The sequence below is a fragment of the Sorex araneus genome, chromosome X (assembly GCF_027595985.1).
Source record: "Sorex araneus isolate mSorAra2 chromosome X, mSorAra2.pri, whole genome shotgun sequence".
Lineage (NCBI taxonomy): Eukaryota > Metazoa > Chordata > Mammalia > Eulipotyphla > Soricidae > Sorex > Sorex araneus.
The window spans coordinates 154,779,845-154,805,134 of record NC_073313.1 but is presented as its reverse complement, the minus strand read 5'-3'; the positions used below and the strand labels follow the sequence as shown (position 1 = coordinate 154,805,134).

At 47.5% G+C, this 25,290-nt stretch overlaps 2 pseudogenes and 1 gene segment (V, D, J or C); 2 read left to right on the top strand and 1 right to left on the bottom strand.

Annotated features, from left to right (window-relative positions):
• Positions 1–2,804: 2,804 nt before the first annotated feature.
• On the bottom strand, positions 2,805–3,225 carry LOC129400125 (acyl-coenzyme A thioesterase 13-like; annotated as a pseudogene).
• Positions 3,226–12,001: 8,776 nt separating this feature from the next.
• Positions 12,002–14,290, top strand: LOC129398766 (immunoglobulin heavy variable 3-23-like; annotated as a pseudogene).
• Positions 14,291–14,349: 59 nt separating this feature from the next.
• On the top strand, positions 14,350–24,736 carry LOC129399830 (Ig heavy chain V region MC101-like). The segment is given in 6 exon segments: positions 14,350–14,362; positions 15,474–15,781; positions 17,895–17,923; positions 21,661–21,667; positions 24,131–24,367; positions 24,728–24,736. Coding segments are annotated over 6 exon segments (603 nt in total).
• Positions 24,737–25,290: the final 554 nt, after the last annotated feature.

Sequence of the window (25,290 nt, the reverse complement as noted above, 5' to 3'; positions counted from 1 at the left end):
AAAAAATAAACAAATAAAATAAAATAAATTTAAAAAAAAAGCAATGTAGATGTCCCAGGGAGACAGAGTGTCTCCTTGAATTAATCTCCCCAAGAGAATTTCCTCTGTCAAATGTTTATCTATGTAAATGACCAATCACACCTGTCCTTACCTCAACGCCCCTTCAGATGTTCTATAACTATGCTAGCAGCTCTGCATTAAAGGGGCCATTTTCACCGTCAGGCTGTGCCCCTCCACCCCCCTGTGGGGAGGTCTAGGGAGGTGGAGAGGTGGCTCTGGGCTAGGCCACCAAATGCACAGGCACACAGCAGCAGGCCTCACCTTATATTCCAAACTGGGGCCAGATAGACGGTACAGTGGGCAGGGCCTAGCTTTGCATTTGCCCTGATCAAGCTAGAGATGACTTCTGTCACACACACCCTCTCCTCCCCCCACACAAACATGGGCCCCACAAGAATGATTCTCTGAGCATAGCATCAGGAATAAGCCCTGAGCATCACCAATATGGTCCATATTTTTTTTTATTTTTAAAATTTTTATTATATCACCCTGTGGAAAGTTACAAAGTTTTTAGGTTTATGTCTCAGTTATACAATATTCAAACACCATCCCTTCACCAGTGCCCATATTCCAATTATGGTCCATATTTTAAAAAAATCAATTAAAAACCTTTCCAGGCTATTTCCTTTGTCAAGGCTGTTGAAGCTAGCTTGCAACCAGGACATGCCACAGTCTGTTTTACCTTTTGAGACTGACTGTGAAGGACAGAGGACAAAGACACCAAAGCCTTTAGCTTTATAGTGGTACATTAAAACAGCATCTGAGCTTTCACATGTGTACTTTGACTTTGGCACCATGATTTCAGTTCTCTGAGAAGTGAGAGATACTGCTTCCTTCTCTGCTTCCTAACTCTCTTCTGTTCTGTTTTTTTCGTACTGTATCCACATGTCTTCTCTTCTCAAATCTACAAAATGAGCTGATTTTCTTTATGACTAGGAAGACACTGAGTCAATTCCAGATGTACATCAGTGTGTGGAGAAACAAGCTCACTATGTTGGTACAGTGGATCCCTCCTCAGCAATAAATCAGGGTCTCTCTGATGATCCAACCTACATGCATGATCTGGTGGCATGTGGGAGGCTGGGTTGGGTGGGAACGAGGAATTACAGGGACACCAGAAAGCACGTGGAGTGAGTGATCAGTACAGTGTTCTGTGGCAGTGGTTGTACAGTGCCAGTGCTGTGAACAGGATCTATGTGCAGACTTTATGGCATTTCTAACAAAATTTTAAGTTAGATATAACACAAGTGATAGAGTTAAAAAAGTGACAAAGTTTATGGGATCAGTATACAGAGTTGCTGGACACCGTGGTTACCAAGTGTCTGTTACCCTGCAAGCTCGACCCTATGTGATTGACGTGGATTGGATCCAGTCAACTGAGAATTCACTGGGAAAATGGCACATTCTGATGGGCCCAGGATTTGCACACACAGTGGGAGAACAGGAGCCACCACACAGCGACACGGAAGAGCAGGGGCCTGTCTACAGGGTAGAGGCCCTTGGGGTGCTGGGTTTTGTCATCAGGTACTTGAGACACGGGAACTCTCTTCCCCACCTTCCGTTTCCCCCTCAGTAATTCCTATTTCCTGAGAGCTCCTCAGCATGTTTCCTGTGCTGGAGGTAGAGGCCCGGCTCTGACAGGGCCCCAGGGACAGGCCTGAGTGCTCTGAGCACAGAAAGCACCTCCTCCCAGGGAGCCCACACACCAGTCTCCCCCGGGTCCCCTCCTTTCTCTACAGAGGCTCCCCCATGCAAATCTGCACTCGGAACCCAGGATTAAAACCACGTTCACACCCACCCCAACTTGGGCTCCCTCTCCCCCTGACATGGTGTATGAGATCATGGACCTCGTGGGTAGGAATGTGCATCAGCGCTGGTTCTTTCTGGTGGCAACTCCCGGATGTGAGTATCCCCTGGACAGAGGCTCCAAGGTGGGCATGGGGCCTCTGAGCCCGTGACTCACTGTGGATCTCTGTTCCCAGGTGCGCTGTCCCAGATACAGCTGCAGGAGTCGGGATCAAGTCTAGTGACACCATCTCAGATGCTGTCCCTCACCTGCTCAGACTCTGGATTCTCTCTAACCCAGCGATGGTGTGCACTGGGCCTGCCAGGCCTCTGGAAAGGGGCTGGATTGGATTGTTTATATAGCATCTAATGGAAATACATACTATAACCCAAGTCTTCAGTCCCGAGTCAGCATCTCCAGGGACACCTCCAAGAATCATGTTTACCTAAAACTGAGCAACTCAGTAATTGAGGACACAGCCGTGTATTACTGTGCAAGAGACACAGTGAGGGCAAGTCCCTGTGAGCCCAGACACAAACCTGCTGAGGGAGACAGGGAGTCGCAAGGGTGCGTGTAACCACCAGGGGACGATCTGCTACAGGCAATCCAGGGCAGGAGGAGAGGGACTAGAAGGGCTCACTTACTCCTCTTTTGTTGAAATATATGAAGAAAATTTCATTATACACGTATATAAGTTTTAGTTATTACTTTCTCTTCTAGTTCAAAATTGTTTTTCTCTCAGTCTACTGGAGACTCTTCTGTTTTTATGTAAATTATGTTTGATTTTCGTTCTCAAAAAAATACCTTTAAACAAAAGAGGGTTTCCCCGTGTTATCTTTGTTATTTTTTTTCTGGTTCCCCTGATTTATTTTGAAAAATGACATCTGTTCGAGTCAAGTGCATAATTTGGCACTCATCAGTGGATTTCTGTAGGCCACTGGTGCTGGAGGTGTTTGTCTCAGTTTCCCAGGTGCATTGTGTGTCTTCCTTGTGTGAACCATTTCCCATTGGCCTTGTTGGTCAGATCCACAGAGGCAAATGCAAGTGTTCGTCCTTGCTTCAGAATATGTGCTGTAATCACTACACTTTCTCCAATTTTAGCAGGAGACATGTGCGTTATTTTCATATCCACACACTCCAGGCAATCCCTGGTCTGTGCAGAGCAGACCAGAGTTGATATGTTGTCCACTAAGGTGACTGTCAAACCACCATGGAGAGTCCCCATTTTATTGGCATGCTCCTCTTCTCTATTTCCGTTCACAAACCACCTTCCCAGGAGCAGCAGGATCAAGAGTCATCTTTTCCAAAAGGTGGTCAAAGCCGAAGGCCACCTTCAGGGCCTTGATCACCTCCAGCAGGTTCTGCACCACTGCGCTCATTGTGGCCCCTTCGCTAGCGTGCGGACCCTGCATACAAGGCGCCTAGATTGAGGGTCGCCTCTTGGGAACCTATCTTTGTTATTTTAACTGAGGAAATAATCTGAGAATTGATTCTGGTGGATCACAGACTCCCTGCGCTTCTCCAGCACAAAATCCCCACAGACCCCCACACTCTGCTGTGGCCCCTGTGCTTGGCCTCTTCTTCCCAGTGATCTGAGCCCCCACCCGCCTCCTCTCAGGAACCCCAGAGTGTGGTTAGGATGCAGGGGCCGTTATCACTGGATCCTGTCCATCCTGACGCTCTGTTCTCTGTGTACCAAGATGAATGTGTTTGTCTGAATTTATCCTTCGCCCTGGACTTACTTCATTTAATCTGGCATTTTTCAATTCCATCCATGTTGCAGCAAACAGTGATATTCTGTTTTTCTAGCTGAACAGTACCCATTGTGTCAATACATACCAACTTCCTCTCCATGAAACTGTCATTAACTGTTTGGATTGATTTTATGTCCTTATCAGTATATCAAATGTTGCAATGAAATTATGTTCGCATATGTCTCTTCAAATTGATGTTTTTGCATTTGGGTGATCTGGCAAAACTGGGATCATGATGTATGCAGAATCTCTATTTTAATGCTTTTATGGAAATCTAGTGTTTTGCGTAGATATTAAATTTGGAAAATTCCAAAAAGTTAGAAACGTAAGCAGGTAGCCTATCCCAGTTAACTAGGGAGTCAGCCCCAGGTGAGAGCTCTGAGAGGCCCGTCTAATATCTGGGCAGGGATGTGTAGGTAATAAATCATAGAGCTGACCAGAAAGACCAGAAGGTCACAAAGAACCCGTACCTAGCTGGGAAGGGAAACAGGGTAACGGAACAGTTGGGAGATTACAAAAATTGGTAGAATAATACATTTCTCTACTGGACTAGAACAGAATGTGTTCCCAGGAGATTCCAAACAAAAAGGCCCTGTAAGTCCCATGTAGCCCACACTTTCCGTCCACAGCTGCCGTCCACAGCTGCTCCCTGCAGAGCCGACATCCCGCTGCTGCATCCACTCATACCAGGGCACACAGCGTCCCCAGAGTCTGGCAAAGGCTCACACAGTCTACCAGCAGCATCTGTCCCCACACTCCCTGCCCACTGCAGTGCCAGGGTGGAATTGACCTCAGACCCCCTCTGGAGCCTTATCTAGCCCTTGCTCCCCTGCCAGATCACTGCCCCATCACCTGGGAAGGCCAGGAGAACCACCTCAGCACATGGCACCCCAACACTTCCTCCTTGCCACCCCAAAGAGCCTCAACTTAGGGCTTGAGAGAAGCCGGGTCGACTCAGAGGCCACCTTGACAAGAGGCATCTGATAGCAGCTTCCATCAGACCTGGGCTCAGTGTCCCCACACTGGGCTGCACACAAGCCTCCCCCACCACGCCAGGGTGCAGAGCCCCAAGGCATGGACTCACAGAGCCCAGCATAGCTTGTAGCCACCTGTCACAGTCTTGGAGTCATGGTTTCCCAGTGTTGTTAGTCACCCCAGGGAGATGTGGGTCTGTGTGGGGAACAAAGGCTTAAGTCAGGAGGACTAAGGACAAGGGCAAGATGGGGCTGATCTGTACTTTCTAGGAGGTGAGCCAGCGCCAATGCAGAAAGCTGCTTAGGAGGGTGGGGGGTCCTGTAGAGGCTTTTTCTCTCCTCTTTCCCAGAGGAAACACCCCTGAGATAAACCCACTGCAGAGACGTTGCCCTTTAGTCCTGCAGTGCGAAGACCCTTTGACAGGGACCAGCTTCCCTGGGCAGGTTAGCAGGTGAATGTCTGTAGTAGCCGCCCCTGCGCTTCTGATGACCGTTGGTGTAGAGCGGTGAGAAGGGGCGAGTCAGGACTCTCAGTCCACGGGCCTGTGAGCCCCAGGCCCTGTGCTTCTCTCGGACCTTCCACGGGACCCTCTCCTGTCCTGGGACCTGATCCCACTGTCCCTCCACGCAGTTCCGTGTACTCTGAAGGACAGAAACAAGATTCTTTGCTCAGGAGCAGAGCAGGGGAGGGACGACACGTCCAGTTCTGGGTTTGTGTTGTGACTCTGTGACTTGGATATCAGCTCATCGTTCCTTGACACCATCTGTGTCCCCGAATCCCCTTGGCCCCTGCCTCTGCTGCTTCTCATGTGTCTCCTCTCCCCTCTCCCTTGACTCTGTTCCTTTCCTTCTCCTCCCTAAACACTGTGTCAAGGGTGATCTAGGGTGTCCACCATTTACACCGTGGCATTTCCTTATCCAGTTGCTATAAATGCCTTATATGTAATATCACTCTATGTCAGTAATTCTTCTGACTAACATCCTTTTATTTATTTTTTTTTTTGCTTTTTGGTCACACCTGGCGATGCACAGGGGTTACTGCTAGCTCATCCACTCAGGAATTATTCCTGACAGTGTAACGGGTACCATATGGGATGTTGGGAATTGATCCCCGGTAGGCCATATGTAAGACCCCGGGGACAGGGGCCAAGGCGAGTGAGAGGCTCAATATCAGGAAATATATTACCCCTGTCAGAGCCACCTAGTGGGAAAGGGGGCAACGGTTGGGCCTTGCCCTGCATGCAGCCCACCCAGATTGACACCCAGCACCCAGGGTGGCCCCTGAGCCCCCAGGAGGGTCCTGGGGGCAGAGCCTGGAGTGACCCTGAGCCCTGCCGGGTGACCCTGAACTAAGAGGAGTCCAGGAAAGCCAGAATTCTGTGTAGACAGGCCGTGCAGTCTCAGGAGAACTGGGGAGGGAAACTGAGTCACACCCAGACCTGATCCCAGCCGGGGTCCCTGAGGGACACTCGGGGGAGAGACACGTCGCTTGGCCGCGGGCGCCTGGAGAGCAGCCGGGTCTGTCAGAGGCGGACACGGTGGACAAGGATGTGCTGACCAGGGGCTCCTGCCCTTGGAGGGACGGTCTGGCCTTGAGTGACCCGCACGGAGGCCCAGGTCGGCGACCCCCGAGGGTCCGGCCTGTTCCCAGAGAACCTCAAGCCCTTCCGGCCCCTCCCGAGACCCTTGACCCAGCAGCGGCGGTCAGAAGCAGCTGCCCACAGGCCGGATACGACCCTGAGGGGTCTCCGTGGGGCGTCGGCCCAGTCCCTGGGAGTGGGGAGAAGGAGAGAGAGACAGAGAGAGGGAGAGAGTGAGGGAGAGAGAGAGGGAGAAAAGGAGACAGAAAGAGGGAGGGAGAGAGAGAAAGAGAGATAAGGGAAGAAAGGGAGGGAGAGAGACAGGCCCCATACAGGATCCTAGGGATCAACAAAGAAGAAGGATGACTCACTTGATGATGACCAGTTTCTGAGTTTGGACTGTCCTTCCTGTCATGACCGTCTTCCCTCTCTTTTTCTTTCTCCCTCTGTTGCTCTCTCTCCCTCTCTCTCTCCCTGTCTCTCCCTGTCTCTCTCTCTCTTTTTTTGCATCCTTAAGTAAATTTCTTTAGATAATACTACTTTGCTTCCCTCTCCTTCTCCCTTTTCCTAGTATTCACAGAGAGACAGAAAGTGAATCTCTGAGTTTCACTTGCTCAGGTTCTCAAGTGTGCCAGGTAGGAAGATGTTTCCAGACTTCTAACATGTCTGACCAGAAATCAGAACTCAAGGATTTTCCCATTTGGAGAAGCCCATATGCTCTCCTGAACACGGCTCTCTCTTTCTCTCCCTTGTATTTCTCTAAGTATATTTCTTTATACTATTGTGTATCACTGAAAAAGTCAGAGTACAAGACTGAATTAGAATTATTAAAGCAAGCAAGATTCTCTAGAACTGTAGACAGCACATAATGGGGAAAATGATACAAAGGTCTATTATCATGGCATGGATTAATTAGCTCAGAGGAATCAAAGTATCATTAATCAGCAAAATGGAGGCATCTAGGGGGATCTCGTAAGAGGGGCTCATACACAACCAGTACCCTTGAGCAAATCCACTCTGAGTAGTATTAAGCAACTGATAGGAGAACTCCAAAAGTTTAAGCAAAAGGGTAAAGGTCCAAGAATGTGTTGGATCCGGCTGCTGAATAAGCGAGTGGAAGATTTGAGAGACATTGACAATCTTTTCAAGGATAATCTCGGTAGGGGAGGCGGTAGGCCTTGGGACCCATATTTTCTGTATCTTAATTAGCCCATAGGGGTCTGTCCCCCATCCTTTCAAAGCTTTGCGAAAGAGGTGGTCACAGACCCCTTAGGCGGGAGGCGCTTCCATGCCTTGAGACCAGCACGCTGAATTTGGACAAGGAGAACAGGGGCAAAAGGGCCTGGTGAGAATTGCAGTCATATGGACTGCGGCCCAAAAGTTTATCTCTAGTCCAGTTTTTAGAGGCTGCATTTTCCAGATTTCGTTGGACGGGTTCTCTGCAATTCTCAACGAACTCAGTCCTCCACAAGACACAGTCACTTCCAGACAAGGTGGCTCGCGCCAAAAAATACCAATCATTAGGCGTCAGCCTGCGGTCACTAAGATTATCAAGGAGTGCCAGAGTAAAGGGAGCTATGGGCCCATACCCGGTCACTGCCGCTCTCAGGTCTTTAAGATGTTTAATGCTAAGGCAGCGATACTTCTGGTCAGGGACCTCGTCCGAGTCGGATTGGTCTGGGTGATCAGAAGTTTCCTCATTATCAGAACCCGAGTTTCCTGAACCACCATCCTCATGAGAGTCTGCCTCCTGAGCTCCAGAGCCATGTTCCTCACTAACAGGTTCGGGTCTCCGAGAGGTGCCAGCCTGAGCGGGAACAGCCTCTGAGGGGGTCTTACTACGGGTGACTGGGAAGGCAAGGGCAGAAGGCTTAGGCCTTTTGGGATGCTTTGATTGGGCTTCCTTAGGGAGGGAAAGCCTCACTATTTCTTCATCTAATGCACGGAGTTCTTTGATCAGGCGGATGTGTTCCTACGTGTGCTGGAGAACAGCCCGGAGGGAAGCCGACTCTCTACACAATTGGTTTTTAACCCTATACAGGCCACTGGAAACTAAATCAAAATCAAGAACCAGAGCACCAAGAGGAGGGCCTTTAGGCTCACAGGGGAGTGCAGGGGCTGAAATAGGCTCAAGATTAGGATAGTATGGGGGTGAGGCAGGAAAGGCTCCTAGAGGGGGAAGAGGCTCACCATTATAACGAGTGGCCTCCTTCTCCAGGGTTGTAACATCAGTGGGGGATAATTCCTCAGGAGGACTCTTTAGGGAGGGGTAAAGGGCCTTGGTCTGAGGCGAATCTCTGGATTGTGTTTTATCAGCAGGAGGGCTGTCACTATTGGGAGTAGGAATAACAACCGAAGTGCAGGTTGAGGGGGGTCCTGACAATGTTCTTAAGAAATCTCTCCCTTGTTGGACAAGCTTCCTTACTTCAGGGGAGTGATTATAAATTTTAAGAATATCATTAATAAGATTCCAATAGGAAAAGGCTTGGACGGGAACTTTCTCAGGCCCAAAGGTTTCATAATAATCTTTAAAGCAATCTCCTACTCTCCCCCAACGTTTTTCATCAATAGTACCTTCCTGGGGGAACCAGGGACAAACCTCACCGATGTAAGTTAGGAATTTCTGCAGGTCCTTTTTCTTAACCCTAGCACCCTTTGTCCTAAGGGACTCCTTAAGCCCCTTGAGGAACATATCGTGTTTACTCAATGACTGTCCCATAATCAAAAGCAAGAAAGGATAGACAGAGAAAAGATCGCCAATAATTTCAAAATAAGAGTGACCAGTGGAATGCTTGGTAACGAGTGCCTACTTGATGCACAGTTTTTCTTCTTCGGGGGACGCGAATTTATCTGGGATTCGCGGCTGTGACCCCCTAATTCTGTCACTGGAAGTCTTCTAGGGGCAGAGCGCCCTAATGACATTTGTGTGCCCAACCCGTGCCCACTGGGGAATAGATTATTGGCTTAGGAAAAACAGCACTCAAACAGACAAATAACAACAAAAGTCACAACAATTAAAAAGAAGATAATAGTAATGGGTACTCTGTATAGGTGAGTGAAGATAAAGGCAACAAAAGAAAGACAAGCCATGAACCTAAGAAAATTCCCCAATTCCCAATCGGTCAGTTCCTCGACCACCCAGTTTGCTGGACTTGGGTTGAAAATAGATATACACCAAAACCTAACATTAAAAGAAAATTCCCTGATTGGTCAGTTCCTTGACCACCCATTCTGCTGGACTTGGGTTGAAAACAAATATTCACTGCTTACCTTTTCCGAAGTTTTTGCAACTTCTATGATCGTGGCCACTTTCCAGCGGTGCTCCTCGCAGTGATCTCTCGTGCCTGTCGCACACGTTGGGCGCCACCTGTCCTGTCCCGCGGGACTTGGTCAGCGTGGGTAGCCCGGAGAGGGTGCGAGAGTGAAAAGGAGACAGACACAAGAAGAAAGAGACAGACACAGACAGACACAAGAATGGGAGCAAGCTCCAACTTTATTTCTCCTAAGCTAGTCTTTTATAATTGATTATATGAGGAAGTTGGCAGAATGGGAGAATATCAAAGAATGCAAACGTTTAACGAAATTGGATGTGGGCCCTGATGGCAGTTTCCCTGGGAATTGTTCTGCAACCTTTCCCAAGTAGTGATTGTTCCTAGTTACAGGTCAGTTTGTACTGACATATTGGTTCCCAGGCATTGGTTTCTGGTCATTTCCAGGCATTGGTTCCTGGCAGTTCTTCATGGATCTGTACTCAGGAATTACTCATAAGGGTTCTTGTGGGACCACATGGAATATAGTGGATTGAACCTGGGTCGGACGTCTGCAAGGCAAATACCCTACCACTATACTATTTCTCAGTCATTGATTTGGTTGTGTTATTTGTACCATTCTTGGTATACTCTTGACTCTGTGTTCAGGGGTCACCACTTGTGGGGTCATGGGAAACCATGTGAAGGGCAGGGGATCAATCTGATTGTCCACATGCAGGGAAGGAACCGTCCCTTCTACTGCCTCTGCATCTCTAGCTACTGGGGACCAATCCTGGTGAATAAGGACCAAACATGGGATGCTGTATTAACAGACAGACAGACTGAAGAGAAAAAGGGTGTTGCCCTCACACCACAGAGGCTAGCACACATCCAAAAGAACAAAAGCAACCGCTGTTGGAGAGGATGTGGGGAGAAAGGGACCCTTCTACACTGCTGGTGGGAATGCCGGCTAGTTCAGCCCTTTTGGAAAACAGTATGGACAATTCTCAAAAAACTTGAGGTTGAGCTCCCATTTGACCCAGCAATACCACTGCTGGGAATATATCCCAGAAAAGCCAAAAAGTATAGTCGAAGTGACATATGCACTTATATGTTCACCGCAGCACTGTTTACAATAGGCAGAATCTGGAAAAAACCCGAGTGCCCTAGAACAGATGACTGGTTGAAGAAACTCTGGTACATATATACAATGGAATACTATGCAGCTGTTAGAAAAAATGAGGTCATGACGTTTGCATATAAGTGGATCTACATGGAAAGTATCATGCTAAGTGAAATGAGTCAGAAAGAGAGAGACAGACATAGAAAGATTGCACTCATCTGTGGAATATAGAATAATAGACTATAAGACGAACACCCAAGAATAGTAGAAATAAGTACCAGGAGGTTGTCACCATGGCTTGGAGGCTGTTCTCTCATCCTGGGCAACTCAGAGAAGGGAACAGCAAGTAAAATGTGGTTGTTGGTCATGTGGGGGAAAGATGATGCGGGCCAAATATAGACTAGAGACTGAACGCAATGGCCACTCAACACCTTTATTGCAAACCACAACACCTAATCAGAGAGAGAGAACAAAAGGGAATACCCTGCCATAGTGGCAGTGTGGGGTGGGGGGAGACGGGACTGGGAAGGGGGGGTGGGATGTTGGGTTTACTGGTGGTGGAGAATGGGCACTGGTGAAGGGATGGGTTATCAAACTTTGTAAGGGAGAAACATGAGCACAAAAATGTATAAATCTGTAACTGTACCCTCACGTTGACTCACTAATTAAAAATAAACTATAAAAAAAAAAAAAAGAAAAAGGGTGTTGCTCAGGGGACTAACACCCTAGTGGACTGAGAGCTCCAAAAGCCCTACACATTGAGAGTTGTTGCTTAGAACCAGGAATCGTCAGGAGAATGACATCCTCAGGTCAATTTTCTAACTTAGTCTGTCTGAGTTTAGCTCTTACACATCCAAGGGCCTTAGGTAATCAGGACAAATACCTTTGACCCCAGAGATGTTTCCTCTGGGAGAAAGAACAAAGACAGCTGAGACAAGGGCTTGCTTCAGTGGATTTCCAGACTCGAGGGTTCTGTTATCTGGTCATTCTGACTTTGTCCTGATTCAATTTTAACACTTGCTTTCCAAAACATTGGCAATAGTGAATGGCTCAGTGGATTCTTTTCTGTAGATAGTGGGACTAATTCTTAAAATGTATTTAAGTATATTGTAAAAACCATTTAACCTTTAATGTGTCATATTATATCATGAAATAGAAGTAATACTATATACATTACTGGATTTATATAAAAATAAATATTAAAAACATCAATTAAATTGGTTATCACATAATACTTGCATACTGGAATAGCAGAGTTTCTGAAACTTTTCCTGGTCATACGCACCCTCAGAACCCCACACCTGCTCTGGAGTCCTCCTTCACTCTGCAAGTTCAAAGAGAACTTTTTATAGAGAAGGAGGACATGCAAATAAGACTCTTCACAGAGATAAAAACAACCCAGCCCAGCCTCAGCTTCAGGAGAGGAGTCAGTTCAGGGGTTCCCAGGGGCTCCATCCTGACTCACACAGAACCAACATGGTGTGTGGGCTGAGCTGGCTTCTCCTGGTGGCTGTGTTAGGAGGTAACTCATGGGCGACAGAGACATGGAACATGGGAGTGAGGGGATGGGCAGATCCTCTGTGTTAGGAGAGTTTCCTGACCAGGATGTCTTTGTGTTTGCAGGGGTCCAGTGTGAGGTGCAGCTGGTGGAGTCTGGGGGAGGCTTGGTGCAGCCTGGGGGGGGGCCCTGAGACTCTCCTGTGCAGCCTCTGGATTCAATTTTGGAAGCTATACAATGGGCTGGGTCCGCCAGGCTCCAGGGAAGGGCCTAGAGTGGGTCTCAAGCATCAGTAATGGTGGTGTTAGCACATACTACGCCGACTCCATGAAGGGCCGATTCACCATCTCCAGAGACAACAGCAAGAACACACTCTCTCTGCAAATGAGCAGCCTGAGAGAGAGGAGGACACAGCCCTGTACTACTGTGCGAAACACACAGTGAGAGGAAGGCCCTGTGGGCCCAGACACAAACCACCTGCAGGAGGAAGCAGGGTGAGTTCAGGGGCGCAGGAGACTCTGAGGACTCCCCTGAGGAAACGTTGCTCATGACCAGATGAATCATCTTTCTGTGGAGATCAGGACTGACCTATGCCTCAGCTCTCAGATGGCACCAACCCTTCTTATGGGTTGTGGCTGAGTCCTCCATCCCCACTGTGGGCAGTAACCACTTTATCACACTCTCTCTTCCCTGATGAAAGGTTTTCATGATCCTTGACTTCCCTGGGGCCTGAGGGGCACATAATTCCTTGTAGAAATTAACATGACCCTGTAGGGATTATCATGGTCTCCTGGTAAGAGTCACTTGGTCAGAAAGAGGAATCCTGCCATCCACTCTGCTGTGTGCTGGCTCCTTCCTTCTGTTCTCAGATAAACACTCTGTGCCCACTGACTTCTACCTTCTGACCTGCACCCAGGTAACCTCTACCTGGTCACCCTACACCTGGGAGTCCTGCTCTGGGATGGGCTGACCTCTCATCCCCATCCACTCACAAAGTGGACGTTCAGGTTTTCCTATCCCCTGTCCACCCCTCAGCCCTTGTAGAGGAGAGACCAGGTCCTGTGACACAGGCAGCACTGACCCCCCCCAAGTGAGACAAGAGGCAGGACCCAGAGCATTGATGCTCTCGCTGAGCCCCCACTCTCCCAGCACCTCCAGATATGCCACACCTCAGTGCCCAGAGACCCTCCTTACACTGAGAATCCATATGGAGACCATTGCAGATATGACTCTGAATGATTTTCTCATTGTGGTTCCACTCAATTTCTGGTCTGCCCTCCCAAGACAGAAACTTGGGGATTAGAATCCATGTTCCTCTTTCCCCTCACATGCTGACCCCCCTGAAGCAGTTCTCCTGGTCTGCGCCCTTCCAAAGTCACCTCTTTGAAATCACAAGTGCACCATTAATTCTTTACTTAGGGAACTTGAAGTTCCTTATAAATCATAATTATAAGTTAATTATGAACCATATTTTTTTTGCTCTTTTTTTGGTCACACCAAGAAATGCACAGGGATTCCTCCTGGTTCTGCACTGAGGAGTTACTCCTGGCAGTGCTCATGGGACAATATGGGATGCTGCGAACCGAACCTGGGTTGGTTGAGTGCAAGGCAAACACCCTACCCACTGCACTATCACTTAAACCCTGAAACTCATAATATTCCAATTGTCCTACATCTGAAAGAGTGAAATAGCCACAACATGCGTCAAGAACGTTAGGGAAAAAAACATGTTTAATTTAATTAGGTGAAAATAAAACAAAAATTGTTAATCTAGAGTCAATATTGGTGTGTAAAACTTTCATAAGTTTGGTGTGTGATATATTCATAATATTGGTGTGTGAACATATTTGATAAACTTAATTAAGTGTCCTGTTGGTCTTGGTGAAGCAGCTTTAGGAAATATTCCCAACATTCCCCAGGCACTCCATCATCCTTCCTGAGGTCTGGGGGCCCAGCTCCCCTGGAAACTGCTGACTGTGGAGAGTACAGAGACGATGCAGGTGGGTCCGATCTGTGAGGATTCACTGTCCCGGCCTGCAGAAGCTCTGGGACAGGACACCTGGGGACAGACAGAATGAGTCACGTGCTTATACATGAGAGTGCTTATGAATCCTATAGCCACCTGGTACCTGAGGTGTGATGTCATCAATCTTATTCCTCACCTTGTCTGAGTTGGTGTTTGTGTGTCTTTGTGTCTAACCTAGCAGAATGTTGTAGACCCTGCTGAGTGTGTAGACTACGTGTGCCACTTAATGTTGACTTTTTAAACATCAAATTTAGAGCATATTTTCAGGCCACTTAGATTTAACTCAACCTCAGGTGCTCCATGGAATTAGGAGGTACACATATGTTACACAGTGTGTCTAGGTTCCACACATTTGGGAGGGAGTGGAGAGCCGTGCCTGCCGCTATTCAGGGCCAACACACTTGTGCCTCTATAAAATGTGTGAGTTTGAGACTAAGACAAGTTTCAGGCACAACAGTTTGTGGGTTGAGGACTTTCCACGAGCTCCTTTTAGGAACCTGATGGATCTTGGATTCCTAAGTGATGACCCCAATAGGATGATGATGAGGTTCACAGTCATCTTCTGGGTGCTGAGTTACATAAAGGATGGAGCTATTTGAGGTGCTCCTGGCCATCCAACCACACAAAGATAGTGACTAGGTGAGGCATCTTCCTTGTCCCTAAATAGATTCAGCACCAGTGAGAAAGAACAAATCCACCCAAAGAACTGCCTTGAATATTTCAGAGTTAAGCTGCATGAGGAAAAGAGATTTTCATTAAAGGAAAATGACTGAAAAAACACTGTGAAATCTGATTGACATGGATTGGATTCAGCCAATTCAGAATTCACAGGGACAATAACATTGTCTGCTGGGCCCCAGGATTTGCATTCACAGTGGGAGAACAGGAGTCACCACACAAGGAGAGGGACAGGGGCCTGTCTACAGGGTAAAGGCCCTGGGGGGTACTGGGTTTAGTCATCAGGTACCTGAGACACAGGGACTCTCCTCCCCAGCTGCCATTTCCCCTCAGCAACTCCTGTTTCCTGAGAGCTACTCAGCACATTTCCTGTGCTAGAGGAAGAGGCCAGGCTCTGGCAGAGCCCCAGGGACAGGCCTGAGTGCTCTGAGCACAGAAAGCACCTCCTCCCAGGGAGCCCACACACCAGCCTCCCCCGGGTCCCCTCCTTTCTTTACAGAGGCTCCGCCATGCAAATCTGTACTCAGGACCCAGGGTTAAAACCACGTTCACACTCACCCCAACTCGGGCTCCCTCTCCCCCTGACATGGTGTCTGAGATCATGGACCTCGTGGGCAGGAACGTGCATCAGCGCTGGTTCCTCCTCTTTCTGGTGGCAGCTCCCGGATGTGAGTATCCCCTGGAGAGGCTCCAAGGTGGGCATGGGGTCTCTGAGCCCGTGACTCACTGTGGGTCTCTGTCCCCAGGTGTCCTGTTCCAGGTACAGCTGCAGGAGACGGGACCAAGCCTGGTGACACCCTCGCAGATGCTGTCTCTCACCTGCTCGGTCTCTGGATTCTCTCTAACCAACTACTATATGCACTGGGTCCGACAGGCCACTGGAAAGGGGCTGGAATGTATTGGAATTATATGGAGTGGTGGAAGCACAGACTATAACCCAAGTCTTCAGTCCCGAGTCAGCATCTCCAGGGACACTTCCAAGAACCAAATTTACCTAAAATTGAGCAACTCAGTAACTGAGGACACAGCCGTTTATTATTGTGCAAGACACACAGTGAGAGCAAGTCCCTGTGAGCCCAGACACAAACCTGCTGAGGGAGTCAGGGGAGCCGCAGGGGTACATGTGACCACCAGGGGGAGTTCTGCTACTGGTACTTGCTGCAGGAGGAGAGCTGCTTTATTATTTTTTTCTTTCTTGTTTTTTATTTATATATTTTTAATTTTATCACCATGTGGAAAGTTACAGAGTTCTCAGGTTTATGTCTCAGTTATACCGTATTCAAACACCATCCCTTCACCAGTGCCCATATTCCACCACCAAAATCCCCGGTATACCCCCCGCCACCCACCCCAACTGTATAACTGATGAATTTCACTTCATTTTCTCTTCACCTTGATTATGTTCCATATTTCAACACAAAACTCACTATTGTTGTGGGAGTTATACCCCCAAACAAGATAACACTAATAAGGAAGCATTTGATAATTAGTTTTCCATTAAAAAATTGTATGTTTTCAGGTTTTTGAAAAGGTCGCGCGGCCACGTTAGGAGGTGGCAAGATGGTGCCGAGGGTGGGTCGAGGGCGTGACTTCCGGCGGCCGCGGCTGGGACCCCTTGGAGTTTTGGGCTGGCGCCGCCCCACTCCAGTGCCCCCCCCCCCCCGCAGCTCGGATGGAGAGCTGCTTTAAGGGCTCACTTTTTCCTGTTTTGTTTAAATATATAATGAATATTACATTATCCACATATATAAGTTTTAGTCATTACACTCTCTTCTAGGTCAAAATTGTTTATTCTCTGTCTCATTTTCTACTGGAGACCCATGTGTTGTTATGTAAGATTTTTGATTTTTCTTATTTTTTTGAAAGAACGTTTTTTTATTTTATTTTATTTTTTATTTTTTTATTAATTCACCCTTAGATACAGTAACAAAAATTTCATGTTTGCACTTAGATCATACGGTTATTCAATACCCAACCCTTCACCAGTGCACATTTCCCACCACCAAATTCCAATTATTCCCCACCCCTCCCTTCCATATGTCCACATGCTTGTGTGGCAGACAATTTGCAAGGTATCCTTTCTCTACTTTAGTTCCCTTCGATATTTTGGGACCAGCCCTACTTGCTCTTATATCTGCCGAAAATGCTAGACAATGTGTTTTTTATTGCTTGTTATAGATATAATATAATGTCACTGGGCCACTATTGCTTTAAGAATTCCAAGATTTTAATAAATTAGGTCTGAATAAATTGCTGCCACAGGTTGCTCGTGTCTGAGATTCCTGTGTGTGTCTCTCGATTGTGGCCACGTGGGAGCTGGTGCTTCTTGTCAGTTTCTAGAAAATGGGAACCGCTGGGGCTCTTAGAGGGCAGGTGGTGGGAACGCACCTGCCCCCTTCTGGAGTGGCCCAGCGGAGAAGGCCTATTGCAAAGTCCCGGGCCATCCCTGCCACAAGTTACTCGGGTCCGAGATTTCTTTGTGTGTCCTGATTTTCCTTCTAAAATACTTTTAAACAAATGAGAGTTTTCTGCTTTCATTTTTGTTATTTTAACTGAGAAAATCGTCTGAGAATTGATGCTTGTGGGCCCCAAAGTCCCTGCGCTTCTCCCAGCACCAAATCCCCAAAGACCCCCACACTCTGCTGTGGCCCCTGTGCTCGGCCTCTTCTTCCCAGTGATCTGAGCCCCCATCCAACTCCTCTCAGGAAACTCAGAGTGTGGCTAGGATGCAGGGGCCGTTATCATTGGATCCTGTCCATCCTGACGCTCTGTTCTCTGTGTACCACAGATGAATGAGAATATCCGCATTTATCCCTGTATTTACTTCATTTAATCTGGTGTTTTGCAATTTAATCCATGCTGCAGCAATCTGTGACATTGTGCTTTCCTGGAACTGTACAGTACACACTGTGGATATACACCATAACTTATCCATGAACCTGATTAAGCATCAGGATTATTCTTATGTCCAGGCCAGTATATCAAATGTTGCACTGAAATTATATTTACTTATATCTTCTCAAATTGATGGTTCAGATTTGGGCAGTGTTGCCAAAAGTGGAATCACTGGGTTATATGGAAATTCTATTTTCACTTTTTTTATAGAAATGTACTAGGGTTTTGCATAGACATTAAATGAGACAACAATCCACAAGTTAGAACCATAGCAGGGAGCCTATTATGAAGAATTTGGATAGTTTTCATGTCTCTGCCATTAATGTAAGCACTTTTTTTTTTGAGAAATCACCTTACTATTTTTCATGATTAGAACCCAACATTGGCATTCCAAACCAACATTGAAACCACATTCCTCCTGTGTTGCAAGTTATAATGCCCAAAATTAGAGAGAGAATATAGGGAATATTGTTTGCCATAGAGGTGGGGGGGTGGGAAGGGGGGTATACCCGGGATATTGGTGGTGGGGAATGTGCACTGGTGGAGAGATGAGTGTTTCATCATTGTGAGTTTGTAACCCAAACATGAAAGCTTGTAACTATCTCACGGCGATTCAATAAAATTTAAAAAATTAAAAAACAAAAGAAGAAACTGTGTTCCTTGTTGGGGACTGCCCACCGCACACTGGTTGTTTCCAGTCTCGATATCGGCCATTCTCACTGGGCTGAGAGGATCCACCACTGTCCTTCTGATTGACTTTTCCCTCACAGTCAGTGCTGATAAACACTTTCTATGCCTAGAGCCCCTGGGGATGTTGCCTCTAGGACAGTCTCTGTCCATGTCCCCAAGCATGTTTGTGAGTGCCATCAGTATCTCAGATACTAGGGTCTTAACTATGATGTGTGATGGATAAACGTTTCCTCCCTTTTCATCTCTTATCTTCTAGTGTAGTTTGCCTTGCCATGTAAAATCTTTAAAACTGACTGGGTTTTTGGTTGTTTGTTTGTTTGATTGAACTTTTAGATGTGATTTCCAAATAGAGTCAAACTATTAACTATACCTCTCTGATCAGTATGGAGAGTTCTGCCTACATTTTCCTCAATGTTCATAAAGACTTTGGCCAATCTCCAGCAATTATTGAACCTTCAGTAAAATTCTGTAGATGATGTGAATCAACGATCCAGTTGCTTTTTATTCTTTATTAGTGCGCTTTCCTTGCTCTGCTTGACCATTCAAGCAACCACTTGCCAACAATTACTGTGGAAATTCTAAGGATTTATCTCTGGGCTCCAGATGTCATTCCAGTGTTTGACCATTTATGTATGTTCCGATAACAAACACGTAGTTTACTACTGAGGCCCTGACCAGCACCAGAACCCAAACCTGCTCATTCCAACCTAGCTCAAGCCCAACAATCCACACTGGGATTACATCACAGTCACAAAGTTCTAGAATCTTAGCACTGGTCAGATACTGGGAGCAGGATATGGACTCGCTGTCCCTGGGTGGGGAACAGGCATTGCCCGAGACAATGTTGAAGGAGCGTCTCAGCTTCCTACTGTGGTGCTCACGGACCCCAGATACCTGCTGGAACTAGCAGCAGCATCTCAATTCCTACATGTCTGTGTGTGAACATATGTGCATGCATGTAAGGGAAGGTTCTCCATAAAAGTGCATACCTTCATTAATTTAGCTAGCCTGAAAAAAGTCTAATATTAAACAGAAAACAGAAGTACTAGGTAGAAAGCTAAAATATCTATTATTTGATCCGAATTAATAACTCACATACTTATAGTTAATCATTCCCATAGTGAACAGTGAACATAGCAGCAGGATTCCCACGATCCACATTTTCTTAACTTATTTTCCTCCATTCCTATGACTTCCCAGCTCCTGACACAGGCTTCCAGCCCCCACAGAGAGACGTCCTGAGCCATGGGACCAGCCGCCTCTCTTCAGGAAGTCTGAATCTCTCAGGACTGGGTTCCTCACACCGTGTCTCCCACAGTCATGCACGGCCTTTGCCGGGATCAGCTCTGGGTGTACAGGACTAAAGCAAGGATGCTGTGAGGGTTAAGAGAAGAGAAATAAAAGAGAAAAATCATGAGTACCAGGAACTAACTGCCTCCTGGTGTGAGAGCCCTGACTGTCCTACACATTCAGTGTTTATTGTCTATAAGCAGAAATCACCAAAGCAGGAAGAACATCTTTGGGTCAGGTGCCTAAATACTTCAATCTATCTGGGTTGGATTTTATTAATATTCCAGGGTGTTTTCACCGGATCAACAGTTTGTAAAGGGCTTTCTCCAGGGGACATTCTCCCAGGAGAGAGCACAATAGAACAGATACAGGACCTCCACAGGGCGTGTTCAGCCTCTGGGGCCTGTGCTCTGGATTGAAAGGTCCCATGGACTACACATCCAGTCCGTCTCCTTTATCCATATCCACAGAAGGCCGTGAGCTCAGACCTCAGACTGCTCAGTGCTCTGTAGACTGTGCTCAGAGGGGACATCCTGGTGCTTCTCAGGGTCACAGTCAGTCTCAGACACTGGTAGAATCTCACACCCAACCATGGGGTCTCTGTCCCCTGTTCTTTGCCATGATCAGGGCCCTGTAGCACATCGATAGATTCTAGAGTCTTACAGAACCTTCTCACAGCCTGAGTTTTCTCTCTCAGCCCCACATTGAACCAGGTGGAACTTGGAGTGGAAGCTGCAGAGGGGCAGGAGTGGGGATTGTCTGTGGTCGTGTCCTGTCCTCATTCTCAACCATGGACCCTCCCCTATGCCATAGTTGTGAGGAAGGATTCTCAAGTCCTGTCTATGAGAGGACTGTGCTCCCAGCATTTTTGTAGAAGAAGGTGGGGCCATCAGGTCTAAGTGCACTGACCAGTTGGTGTTCAACCCAACTCACACAATAATTTTCAATATTCTTGATGAAGGCAATTTCATAGCTTAAGACCTGTTTGTTGTTGAAAGCAAATACACAAGTCAGCGATCATTCTCCTAGGAATTAAGTGTCCATTTGACTTGATAGTTGGTCTCCATCAAACATGAACTCTACAGGCAGGTGTCCAAGGTAGAACTACGTACCAGGTTATAATCACAATGGGCACCAATTCCCATACTGAGGGTCTGAGGGTCCACACCATCCTTAAACACGACCTGGTGCTGGACAAATTCAATTCTATTCTGAGACTTTCCATGGACACAGCCTCACACCCACAGGTTCCATCTCAGTGAACGAAGATCACACAGGCACCTCCTGGGCTTCTGACCAACACCTACTGGAGTGGGTCTCATGACTTCATCATTAGTGAGATTACTGTGATCGACTTGGTCACAGAATTTAGAAAATGATTTTGTTTGAGTAATGCTAATTTATTTTCCTAACGTTGAACTGATGAGCAAAAGATGAGCAGAAGAAAGTGATGCACAGTGCAGGTGAGTGGAAGGACCCAGAGTCAGTCTCTTTCTGGCACCCCGCTCTTGTGAACTTCACGTGAACTTAACCAACTTAATGTCTTTATAATGATTTCATTGGAGACCATTGCAGATACTTAATACATTTGTCATTATCGACTAACATCGCTCTACACTCAACCTTCCGCAAAACATGAAGTTTGGACATAAGAATCTCAATTCCACCCTTCCCCTCGCATGGTGACCCGATTGAGGAGCTCTCCTGTATTGGTGACATTCCACAGTGCCTGTTTAATAACAAATGCACCGCTGAGTCTTTCTAAATAAGTAGAAAGAGATTTGGTGATTCCATATCAATGACAAAGATGGAAACTGTGTTTCTTACTGTGAATCTTTTTCTCACCCAGGGACCAAATGACTAAGTGAGGATAAAATTGGGGAAACTTTGACAAACTGGGACTGTGGCTTCTCCAGGACTGCCCTGCAGGGAGCGCTCACACCCACGCAGAAGAGTTGCAGCCCAGAAGCAGGAGCACAGGGCAGGGAGGGTTTCTCAACCAGGATCCTGGTTTCCTGTTGGAACAGCAACAGCAGAAACGCTCTGATGCCAGGTCAGCTGGATTGTGTGCCCCAGTACGGGTGTCTAACACCCGAGTCACTCTGAGAACTGACCTACTCAGGGCAGCAAAGACAGTATTAATGATGGCTTCTGGGCATCAGGACCCTTGGCCGCTGGACAGTGCACAGCTGCATGTGCGTGTGAGAGGACCCAAATTGGCCCTCCTGTCCACACACCGACCCTGCTGCAAACAGAACTGAGGACACAAGGGCCGGTCAGCTCCCCAAATTCTGCTGCCCAGGGTTGTCTCCCACCACACTGTCCCATCCCGTGACCTGTCCCTCATGTGAAGTGGAACCCACCCCACACGAACTCTGCCCTCTTCTAAATTCTCCCCCACTCTGTGCTGACCCTGAGGCACAGGGGCTGGACTCCTGCTCACTCTCCCTGCTGAGTCTCAGTTCGTCTCTAATGTCGATCTCTGGTGTCTCCCCCATGGACCCACAGACATGTGACTCTCACGTGGGCTGGTGAGGCCTCACCCCTGCTCACCCACAGGCCCTGCAACAGGAACTCGAGGTCAGGGAGGCCACCCAAGTATGCTGAGGCAAGAGCCCTCAACAACCCACACCTCGTGGTACAGGGAGAGTTGAGGGGGCCACGGCATGGTGTCCAGGGACGGGGGGCTGGTCACTCACACACCCTCTGCATGCTGACTCCCCCCATCTGCATCCAGTCTCTCTGAGGGACAGGACAGGAACCGTGCAGGTCTCTCCAGGGTGCTGTGGAAACCCTGTTCACTGAAGTGAGAAATCAGTGCTGGCGACCTGGAGAGCAGGTAAAGGCCCTGTACAGTGTGAGTCTGTGCATTGAGTCCAGATGCTGACCTAATAGACTGAGAGCGGAGGACCCTCCACTAGCTCTGCCCTAAGTTCCTGCAGGGTCAGGATCTCTCATGTTCACTCCATGAAGAGGGTCCTGAGGCTTAAGTCAACCGGCTGGACTCTGAACTGTCTGCAGAATTGAGCAGAATTATGTGCCTTTGACAAGGCCACCCACAGCAGGAACCATTCACAGAGGCAGAAGCGTCTACCTTGTCCCAAAAATGAGTTGCTGGAGGGGGTGCCCAGGTCACAATTGTGAAGTGGAGCAAGAGCTAGACAGCACCGCAGCTGGGAGGAAGATCCACCGCATTCCTGTCCATCTCTGTGACCTGGAGAGAATTACTCTTCGCAGGAAGGAAAACTAGTCCTAGACCTTCCCCGAGCTTTATGGGTTTGTGTCTTTCTTTCTCAAAATGAAGAATTTCAGTAGGAGAAAAGCAGTGAAGCAAATTGTCTTTTATTTAGTAAATCTGAGGAAGGGGAGGGAGAGACAGGAGAGAGACAAAGAGAGAGAGAGAGAGAAAGACAAAGACAGAGACATAGATAGAGACAGAGATAGAAATAGAGAGAGACAAACAGTCAGAGACAGAGAGAGAGAAAGAGAGAGAGTCACACACATGAGAGAATCGGGATTCTGGAGAGGCAGAGAGAGCTGAGGCTCGTGTCTCAAGAGGGGAGACGTGAGCGCCTTGTGTGCAGGCAGAATGGGCTGGCTCCATGCCCGCTCTCTTTCCTGTCCCATCTAGCCTATATACCTCCCTACCTGCCCCATGTGGAACTTTCACCCAGGGATGATACCGTTGCTTGTCATTGTCAAGAAGGCGAGACTGAGATTTTCCTGGTCGTCCTTTGATACTCTTTGCCTGGCTTGTGTTCACTCTGGGACTTCTCTCTGTAGGGTTTCTGCTGGCGCTTATCAAAGTCTTTTCAGGCCTCAGGTGGGTTTTAAGAGCTTTTGAGTTATGTCCAAGAACTCATTACCAGGGAGTTCTTTCAATATTTGCTGTAAAACTGCTTCAGCACCATCAGTGACAATGAACAGATCCACACTTATAACTATCTTTAAATTTCAGAGTTTGATTCATAAGGTAAGTGACTCAAAAAATACCGAGAAAGTTGATTAATCTTGGATTGGTCCAGTTCTGTGCCAATTTCACTGGGACAATGACACTGTGTGTTAGATCCCAGGATTTGCATTCAAATTCCACCACAGGAGCCACCAGACAGGGATATGGAGGGGCAGGGGCCTGTCTAGAGGGTACAGGCTATTGGGGGCTGGAATTGGTCATCAGGATCCTGAGACACTGGGACTCTCCTCCACAGTTGCTATTTCCCCTTCAGCAATTCCTGTTTCCTGAGAGCTCCTCAGCACATTTCCTGTGCTGGAGGAAGAGGCCCGGCTATGACAGGCCCCAGGGACAGGCCTGAGTGCTCTAAGCACAGTCAGCACCTCCTCCCAGGGAGCCCACACACCAGCCTCCCCCGGGTCCCGTCCTTTCTCTACAGAGGCTCCCCCATGCAAATATGCACTCAGGACCCAGGATTAAAACCACGTTCACACTCTGAGCCCGTGACTCACTGTGGGTCTCTGTCCACAGGTGTAGCTTCAGAAGTCAGGACCAAGCCTGGTGAAACCCTCGCAGACGGTGTCTCTCACCTGCTCGGTCTCTGGATTATCTCTAACTAGCTATGATGTAAACTGGGTTCTCCAGGCCCCTGGAAAGGGGCTGGATTGGATTGGTACTATGTGGTCTAATGGAAACACATACTATAACCCAAGTCTTCAGTCCCGACTCAGCATCTCCAGGGACACCGCCAAGAACCAAGTTTACCTAAAACTGAGCAACTCGGTGACTGAGGACACAGCCGTGTATTATTGTGCAAGATACACACAAGTCCAAGTCCCTGAGAGCCCAGACACAAACCTGCTGAGGGAGACAGGGGAGCTGCAGGGGTGCATGTGACCACTAGGGGGCGTGCTGCTACTGGCACTCTGGGCAGGGGGAAAGGGTTGTAAGGGTTCACTTCTTCCTCTTTTGTTGAAATATATAAAGAAAATTCCATTATCCAATATATAAGCTTCAGTCGTTACTTTCTCTTCTATTTCAAAATTGTGTATTCATTGTCTCAGGGTATACTGGAGATAACGTGTGTTTTTATGTAATGTATGTTTGCATTTCATTCTTTATATAATACGTTTAAACAAATGAGGTTTTCCCCTTTTGTTTTTGTTATTTTAGCTGAGGTAATCGTCTGAGAACTGATGCTTGTGGGTCCCAAACTCCCTGCGCTTCTCTCAACACCAAATCCCCACAGACCCCTACACTCTGCTGTGGCCCCTGTGCTCGGCCTATTCTTCCCAGTTATCTAAGCCCCCACCCGACTCCTCTTGGGAACCCCAGAGTGTGGTTAGGATGCAGGGGCCGTTATCACTGGATCCTGTCCATCCTGACACTCTGTTCTTTGTGTACCACAGGCGAATTAGATTATTCGTATTTATCCTTCTCCCTGGACTTACTTCATTGAATCTGATATTTTTCACTTTTGTCCATGTTTTATCGGACTGTAAAAATTTTTCACCTTTTTTTTAGCTGTCTAGTGTCTCATTGTGTATTTTCACCACAACTTTTTCTCAAATAAACTGTCATTAGGAATTAGGATAGTTTCCATGTCCTTGCCACTACACTAAACACTGCAAAAAGTATATGTTTACATATGTCTTCTCAAATTAATATTTTCTGGATTGGGTGTAGTCTGGATGGAATCACTTGGACACATCAAGATTGATTTTGGTGCCTTTGTG